The 9,061-nt window shown below is 47.6% G+C and overlaps 1 protein-coding gene across 2 annotated transcripts; it reads right to left on the bottom strand.

Moving 5' to 3' along the window:
- Positions 1 to 4,332: 4,332 nt before the first annotated feature.
- LOC110520726 (mucin-5AC-like) lies at positions 4,333 to 8,801 on the bottom strand. 2 transcript variants are annotated; one of them, XR_005034916.1, is made up of 2 exons: positions 5,074 to 8,801; positions 4,333 to 4,886 (listed from the first exon to the last, which is right to left on the bottom strand). XR_005034916.1 is itself a non-coding variant. In XM_021598146.2 (1 exon), exon 1 carries the CDS (start codon positions 8,254 to 8,256, stop codon positions 5,167 to 5,169), a length of 3,090 nt encoding a protein of 1,029 aa, XP_021453821.2. In that variant the 5' UTR covers positions 8,257 to 8,801; the 3' UTR covers positions 4,942 to 5,166. The 2 variants fall into 2 exon arrangements, 1 of the variants encoding a protein (XP_021453821.2); XM_021598146.2 differs by lacking the exon at positions 4,333 to 4,886 and having other exon boundaries at positions 4,942 to 8,801.
- Positions 8,802 to 9,061: the final 260 nt, after the last annotated feature.

The following is a 9,061-nucleotide window of genomic DNA, read 5'->3' as shown; positions in this document are numbered from 1 at the left end:
ATGTAGCAGTTGTTTAAAATTGTCACGGCCGTCGTCGGAATGAGACCAAGGGGCAGCGTGGTGGGCGTACATTTTATTTTATTTGTTATGTCGCCAACAAAACAAGAAATAACAAAAACGACCGTGAAGTTTACAAGGGCTATAGTGCCCATAACAATGCTAACTTCCCACAATGACCAAAGGGAAAAAGGTTGCCTACGTATGATTCCCAATCAGAGACAACGATAGACAGCTGTCCCTGATTGAGAACCATACCCGGCCAAAACATAGAAATACAAAAACATAGAAAACAGAACATAGAATGCCCACCCATATCACACCCTGACTGTCAGCGATTGGGTGCAGACTGAAAACGCAGTCAGGCGCAGGACACAGGTATGGAGTAATCCAACTGAGTTTACTCAAAGAATAAAGCAAAATTCCAAAAATGGAACATACAACAAAACTCTAACACAAACACAATCACTAACGGCATAAACAATCATGGACAGAACATAAATGTATGTCAGATGGTTAACTAGGGAATGTAATGAGGGAATGTAAAACAGGTGTGTATGTAATCAGACAAAACAAAACAGAAAAATGGATCGGTAGTGAGTAGAAAGCCGATGACGTCGACACCCGAACAAGGAGAAGTGCCGACTTCGGCGGAAGTCGTGACAGTACCCCCCCCCCCCCCCCCCTTTGACGCGCGGCTCCAGCAACGCGCCGACACCGGCCTCGGAGACGATCAGGAGGACGGGACCCAGGGCGATCCGGGTGGAGACGGTGAAATTCCTGTAGTAATGAGGGATCTAGGATGTCCTCCACCGGTACCCAGCATCTCTCCTCCCGGGCCGTACCCCTCCCACTCCACCAGGTACTGAAGGCCCTTCGCCCGACGCCTTGAGTCCATGATGGCTCGTACGGTATACGCCGGGACCCCTCGATGTCCAGAGGGGGCGGAGGAACCTCCCGCACCTCAGACTGCTTGAGTGGACCAGCCACCACCGACCAGCTGGACACTCAGGGGGAGTAGGCTCTGCACGTGACACCCGCTCGATGTCCGCGTCCACCTCCCAAACCATCGGTGCCACCAGGCGAGAAGCTAGAATTATGGGAGTGGGATCCGTGGACCGCTCCTCTGTATCATACAGCCGGGACAGTGCGTCTGCCTTCAAGTTCTGGGAACCTGGTTTGTAGGAAAGGGTGAAAACAAAATGGGTAAAAAACATGGCTCACCTTGCTTGACGAGGGTTCAGTCTCCTCGCTGCTCGAATGTACTCCAGATTGCGGTGGTCAGTCCAAATTAGAAAAGGGTGTCTAGCCCCCTCAAGCCAATGTCTCCCCGCTTTCAGAGCCAGGACAACAGCTAACAACTCCCGGTCCCCCACATCATAGTTTCGCTCCGCCGGGCTGAGCTTCTTCGAAAAGACTGCACAGGGGCGGAGCTTTAGTGGCGTACCCGAGCGCTGAGACAGCACAGCCCCTATCCCTGCCTCGGACGCGTCCACCTCAACTATGAACGCTAAGGAGGGATCAGGATGAGCCAACACGGGAGCTGAGGTAAACAGAGCCTTCAGGTGACCAAAAGCCCTGTCTACCCCTGCTGTCCACTGCAGTCGCACTGGTCCCCCCTTCAGCAGTGAGGTAATGGGAGCCGCTGCCTGACCAAAACCCCTGATAAATGTCAGGACCACTCCAGGGCTTTTCCAGTCAGGCAGGAGATGAGAGCGCCCACTCTCTCCCGTCCGGAAGGAACCGGCTGAACAGCTGCCAGATAGAGCTCCAGCTGGAGTAGGAACCCCTGGCACCCGCAACTGATCCGTCATACGCTCCTGGGAGCGAGAGCCAAATTCCACTGGGACTTGACGACGGAGGGGTGGACGGTGTAGGTTGAGGCGCGGGTGGTGGTGTAGTAGCGTTGACAGGAAAGCCTCCTGTGGTCCTCTCTCCCATCTGTCCATAGTTTGCAACACGCGATCCATGGCTGTCCCTAGCCGGTTTAACATGGTCGAGTGCTGCTGAATTCGCTCCTCTACTGGGAGAGAAGGGCTGGCTGTACCTGCTGACTCCATTTGAATGGTCCGTGATTCTGTCAGCGATTGGGTGCAGAGTGAAAGCGGAGTCAGGCGCAGGACACAGGTATGGAGTAATCCAACTGAGTTTACTCAAAGAATAAAACAAAATTCCAAAAATGGAACATACAACAAAACTCTAACACAAACACAATCACTAACGACATAAACAATCACGAACAGAACAGAAATGTATGCCCGATGGTTAAAAAGGGAATGTAATGAGGGAATGTAAAACAGGTGTGTATGTAATCAGACAAAACAAAACGAAACAGAAAAATGGATCGGTAGTGAGTAGAAAGCCGGTGACGTCGACCGCCGAACACCACCCGAACAAGGAGAAGGGCCGACTTCGGCGGAAGTCGTGACACTGACCAAACCAAATAGAGACATAAAAAGGCTCTCTTAAGTTCAGGGCATGACAGTACCCCCCCCCCCCCCCCCCCCCCAAAGGTGCGGAAAACCTGAACCTATAGGGGAGGTTCCGGGTGGGCATCTATCCCTGGTGGCGGCTCTGGTGCGGGACATAGACCCCGCTCCACCTCTAGCTCACCCCACTTTGGTGGCACCTCTGGCGCGGGGACCCTCGTCGCCGACTCCGGACTGGGGACCCTCGCCGCGGGCCCCGGACTTGGGACCCTCGTCGCCGACCCCGGACTGGGGACCCTCGCCGCTGGCCCTGGACTGGGGACCCTCGCTGCTGGCCCCGGACTGGGGACCCTGGCTGTGGGCCACGGACTGGGGACCCTCGCTGCGGGCCCCGGACTGGGTACCATCGCTGGCGGCTCCGGACAGGAGGCCGTCGCTGGAGGCTCTGGACTGGAAGCCGTCGCTGGAGGCTCCGGACTGGAGGCCGTTGTTGGAGGCTTCGTGCCATGACTCCTCGCTGGAGGCTTTGTGCCATGGATCATCGCTGGAGGCTTCTTGCCATGGATCATCACTGGATATCCTGGGCCGAAGAAACGCACTGGAGACCAGGCCCGCTGAGCGGGCACCATCCTTCCTGGCTGGATGCTCACCCTAGCCCGGCAGATGCGGGGAGCTGGGATGTAGCGCACCGGGCTGTGAACGCGCACTGGAGACACCGTCCGCTCCATCGCATAACATGGTGCCTGACCAGTACCACGCTTCTCCCCACGGTAAGCACGGGGAGTTGGCTCAGGTCTATAACCCGACTCTGCCAATCTCCCCGTGTGCCTCTCGTACCTGCTACGTTGTCGTTCCTCCCTTGCTACTTCCGCCTGTTTCCATGGCAGGGTCTTGTCCCCTGCCATAACCTGCTCCCATGTCCAAGATGTCATCCACTCTCTCTTCTCCCGGCCCAGGATCCATGCTCCTCCTGGCCACGCTGCTTGGTCCCTTGGTGGTGGGAAGTTCTGTCACGGCCGTCGTCGGAATGAGACCAAGGTGCAGCGTGGTGAGCATACATTTTATTTTATTTGTTAAAATGTCGCCAAAAAAAACAAGAAATAACAAAAACGACCGTGAAGCTTACAAGGGCTATAGTGCCCCTAACAAAGAACTTCCCACAATGATCAAAGGGAAAAAGGCTGCCTAAGTATGATTCCCAATCAGAGACAACAACAGACAGCTGTCCCTGATTGAGAACCATACCCGGCCAAAACATAGAAATACAAAAACAGAAAACAGAACATAGAATGCCCACCCAAATCACACCCTGACCAAACCAAATAGAGACAAAAAAAAGTCTCTCTAAGGTCAGGGCGTGACAAATATACAGTCTACTGATGTGTCAATATAGCAGTTGTTTAATATACAATCTACTGCTGTGTCAATGTAGCATTTGTTTAATTTACAATCTACTGCTGTGTCAATGTAGCATTTGTTTAATATACAATCTACTGCTGTGTCAATGTAGCATTTGTTTAATATACAATCTACTGCTGTGTCAATGTAGCATTTGTGGCAGACAGTGCAGCAGCAAGCATGCAATGCAAACTCTTATTCATAAAATGAAGTGCCAAACAAGAACTCAACAATAACACACTAAAACATACAGAACCATACCCATAGAGCTGTCTATCGTTGTTTTATTGCTTCTTTAATCACAACAACAGTTTTCATCTGTGCTAACATAATTGCAAAAGAGTTTTCTAATGATCAATTAGCCTTTTAAAATGAGAAACTTGGTTTAGCTAACACAACGTGCCATTGGAACACAAGAGTGATGGTTGCTGATAATGGGCCTCTGTAGATATTCCATAAAAAATCTGCCATTTCCAGCTACAATAGTCATTTACAACATTAACATTAACAATATCTACACTATGTTCCTGATCAACTTGATGTTATTTTATGGACATAAAATGTGCTTTTCTTTCAAAAACAAGGACATTTCTAAGTGACCCCAAACTTTTGAACGGTAGTGTATGTTTTTCACGTTGCACAAGAAACATACATAATACAAAAGTTGTCCGAATCAGGGATGTATCAACCCCTCACCACTGTCCCCAGAACATTTGTAGCAGATGAAGTTGAGCCTCTGGTTCTCCTCCAGACTAACCCATTGCTGCCTCCCGGTGGTCTGTACAGCCCCTGCAATCCCACAGTCCTGCTGGCTGTCTGAGCCGTGCCCGGGGGCCCAGTTCTGGTAGCAGCCTGCATCAGACCTGATCCAGAACCAGAAGTGGAATGAACAGGTGAAGCGCAGGCCCACCCAGACGTGGGATGAGGTGGCGTCGGCAGCCCTCTCTGTCACCCAGTACTGAAGCAGCTCTGTAGTGATCGAGACCAGGTCAACGTGGTGCTCTCTGCAGTAGCTCAGGGCCTCGTTCCACGTCATGTTCTCATGGATCAATATCAGGTTGTCTGAGAGAAATAAAGATATTAAAGATAGATAACATGGAGCCCATTCAACAAAATGTAGATTTGCATGCATTTATACCTCTGCTCTGTAATATAACATCTTTGAAGCAACATAAATCCACAGCCAAACAAAAAATAGACTATTAGGCTTTCAACATGTCAATAATTGTGATATAATGATGAAAGTTACCTGGACTTAAACCTTGACTGTTTTCATTTGGCATAACAGTGGAGAGACTGACAGGCCCTGTAGTACTGTATGGGGCAGTCTCAGCCACTGTGGTTATAAAGTATGTTCAGTAGTCACTTGTGTAATGCTGTGTTGCATTTCTGTGTCTGCAGTCTCAGTTGTTGATTGATGTTTTACATTCTCAGTAGTAAGGTGTTTAGTAGTCGCCTCTTCAGTTGAAACATGCACTGTGGTATTGAATGTACTTGGTAAAGACGTTGAGGAAATGTTTTGGACATTAGCATTAGAAGCTCTTGTAGGTGAGAAATCAGTAGTCACTTTCTCTGTAGTTGAGTGTTCAGTAGTTAACATTTCAGTTGAAGCATGTACTGTGGTAGTTGGTGCAGACGATGAGATAATGCTTTGAAAAGGTACAGTAAGTGCACTTTCTGTATTTAGGTGTTCAGTAGTTAACTGTTCAGTTGAAACTTGGTCTGTTCTATTGAATGTAGTTGGTATAGACGTTGGGGGACTGTTTTGAACAGGAACAGTAGTCAGTGGGTCAGAGGTTAGGTGTTCAGTAGAAACATGCACTGTGGCATTGAACATGGTTGGTACTGGTGTTGAGGGAGTGTTTCCAACAGTTGTTGCAGGTAAGTAAGCAGTAGTGGCTTGGTTAGCGGTTGAGCGTTCAGGAGTTGCCTCTTCAGTGGAAACACGCACTGTGGTATTGGATGTAGTTGGTACAGACGTTGAGGTCGTGTTTTTAACAGGTACAGTAGTCAGTGGGTCAGAGGTTAGGAGTTCAGTAGTTAACTGTTCTGGTGAAGTATGTTCTGTGGTGTTGAATGTAGTTTGTACTGGTGTTGAGGGGGTGTTTTGAACAGGTACAGTAGTCAGTGGGTCAGAGGTTAGGTGTTCAGTAGTTAACTGTTCAGTTGAAGCATGTTCTGTTGTGTTGAATGTGGTTGGTACTGGTGTTGAGGGACTGTTTTGGACGTTTGAAGCAGAAGCACGTATAGGTAAGTATCCAGTAGTTAACATTTCAGTTGAAGTATGTTCTGTGGTGTTGAATATAGTTTGTACTGGTGTTGAGGGGGTGTTTTGAACAGGTACAGTAGTCAGTGGGTCAGAGGTTAGGAGTTCAGTAGTTAACTGTTCTTGTGAAGTATGTTCTGTGGTATTGAATGTAGCTGGTTTTTGAACAGGTACAGTAGTCAGTGGGTCAGAGGTTAGGAGTTCAGTAGTTAACTGTTCTGGTGAAGTATGTTCTGTGGTGTTGAATGTAGTTTGTACAGACGATGAGGGAGTATTTTGGACAGGTGCAGTCGAGGTACTTGTAGGTATGTAACTAGTAGTCACTTGGTCTGTGGTAGTGAATATTACTGGTACAGATGTAGGAGTGTTTTGAACAGGTTCAGTAATTGCTTGATCAGAGGTTGTGTGTTCAGTAGAACCATGCACTGTGGTATTGAAAGTAGCGCTTGTAGGTATGTAACCAGTAGTTGCTTGCTCTCTAGTTAATGTAGTTGGTACAGGCATTGAGATATTGCTTTGAACAGGTACAGTAGTTGCTGGGTCAGAGGTTAGGTGTTCATTAGTTAACTGTTCAGATGAAACATGTTCTGTGGAAATCAATGAAGCTGGTACAGATATAGAGATATTGCTTTGAACAGGTACAGTAGTTGCTGGGTCAGAGGTTAGGTGTTCATTAGCTAACTGTTCAGATGAAACATGTTCTGTGGAAATCAATGAAGCTGGTACAGATATAGAGATATTGTTTTGAACAGGTACAATAGTCGCTTGGTCAGAGGTTAGGAGTTCAGTAGTCAACTGTTTAGTAACATTTACTGTGATATTGAATGCAGTTGGTTTTTTAACAGGTACAGTAGTCAGTGGGTCAGAGGTTAGGTGTTCAGTTGAAGTATGTTCTGTGGTGTTGAATGTAGTTTGTACTGGTGTTGAGGGGGTGTTTTGAACAGGTACAGTAGTCAGTGGGTCAGAGGTTAGGTGTTCAGTAGTTAACTGTTCAGTTGAAGCATGTTCTGTGGTATTGAATGGGGTTGGTACTGGTGTTGAGGGACTGTTTTGGACGTTTGAAGCAGAAGCACTTGTAGGTAAGTAACCAGTAGTTGCTTCCTCTCTAGTTGAGTAACCAGTAGTTAACATTTCAGTTGAAGCATGTTCTGTGGTAGTTGGTGCAGACGATGAGATAATGCTTTGAACAGGTACAGTAGTCAGTGGGTCAGAGGTTAGGAGTTCAGTAGAAACATGCACTGTGGTATTGAACGCAGTTGGTACTGGTGTTGAGGGAGTGTTTCCAACAGGTACAGTTGTTTCAGGTAAGTAAGCAGTAGTGGCTTGGTTAGCGGTTGAGCGTTCAGGAGTTGCCTCTTCAGTGGAAACACGCACTGTGGTATTGGATGTAGTTGGTACAGGTGTTGAGGGGGTGTTTTGAACAGGTACAGTAGTCAGTGGGTCAGAGGTTAGGAGTTCAGTAGTTAACTGTTCTGGTGAAGTATGTTCTGTGGTGTTGAATGTAGTTGGTACAGGTGTTGAGGTCGTGTTTTTAACAGGTACAGTAGTCAGTGGGTCAGAGGTTAGGAGTTCAGTAGTTAACTGTTCTGGTGAAGTATGTTCTGTGGTGTTGAATGTAGTTTGTACAGGTGTTGAGGGGGTGTTTTGAACAGGTACAGTAGTCAGTGGGTCAGAGGTTAGGTGTTCAGTAGTTAACTGTTCTGGTGAAGTATGTTCTGTGGTGTTGAATGTAGCTGGTTTTTTAACAGGTACAGTAGTCAGTGGGTCAGAGGTTAGGAGTTCAGTAGTTAACTGTTCTGGTGAAGTATGTTCTGTGGTGTTGAATGTAGTTTGTACAGACGATGAGGGATTATTTTGGACAGGTGCAGTCGAGGTACTTGTAGGTATGTAACTAGTAGTCACTTGGTCTGTGGTAGTGAATATTACTGGTACAGATGTAGGAGTGTTTTGAACAGGTTCAGTAATTGCTTGATCAGAGCTTGTGTGTTCAGTAGAAACATGCACTGTGGTATTGAAAGTAGCGCTTGTAGGTATGTAACCAGTAGTTGCTTGCTCTCTAGTTAATGTAGCTGGTACAGGCATTGAGATATTGCTTTGAACAGGTACAGTAGTTGCTGGGTCAGAGGTTAGGTGTTCAGTAGAAACATGCACTGTGGCATTGAACATGGTTGGTACTGGTGTTGAGGGAGTGTTTCCAACAGTTGTTTCAGGTAAGTAAGCAGTAGTGGCTTGGTTAGCGGTTGAGCGTTCAGGAGTTGCCTCTTCAGTAGAAACACGCACTGTGGTATTGGATGTAGTTGGTTTTTGAACAGGTACAGTAGTCAGTGGGTCAGAGGTTAGGAGTTCAGTAGTTAACTGTTCTGGTGAAGTATGTTCTGTGGTGTTGAATGTAGCTGGTTTTTTAACAGGTACAGTAGTCAGTGGGTCAGAGGTTAGGAGTTCAGTAGTTAACTGTTCTGGTGAAGTATGTTCTGTGGTGTTGAATGTAGTTTGTACAGGTGTTGAGGGGGTGTTTTGAACAGGTACAGTAGTCAGTGGGTCAGAGGTTAGGAGTTCAGTAGTTAACTGTTCAGTTGAAGTATGTTATTTTATGGACATAAAATGTGCTTTTCTTTCAAAAACAAGGACATTTCTAAGTGACCCCAAACTTTTGAACGGTAGTGTATGTTTTTCACGTTGCACAAGAAACATACATAATACAAAAGTTGTCCGAATCAGGGATGTATCAACCCCTCACCACTGTCCCCAGAACATTTGTAGCAGATGAAGTTGAGCCTCTGGTTCTCCTCCAGACTAACCCATTGCTGCCTCCCGGTGGTCTGTACAGCCCCTGCAATCCCACAGTCCTGCTGGCTGTCTGAGCCGTGCCCGGGGGCCCAGTTCTGGTAGCAGCCTGCATCAGACCTGATCCAGAACCAGAAGTGGAATGAACAGGTGAAGCGCAGGCCCACCCAGACGTGGGATGAGGTGG

This window comes from Oncorhynchus mykiss, chromosome 2, assembly GCF_013265735.2.
Source record: "Oncorhynchus mykiss isolate Arlee chromosome 2, USDA_OmykA_1.1, whole genome shotgun sequence".
NCBI classification, from domain to species: Eukaryota; Metazoa; Chordata; class Actinopteri; order Salmoniformes; family Salmonidae; genus Oncorhynchus; species Oncorhynchus mykiss.
Note: the sequence above shows the minus strand (reverse complement) of the source record. Positions and strands in the feature narration are given on the sequence as shown.

Excerpts from the sequence above, each read along its gene's own strand:
- LOC110520726 (XM_021598146.2), bottom strand. The coding sequence starts at position 8,256 with ATGTTCAATGCCACAGTGCATGTTTCTACTGAACACCTAACCTCTGAC.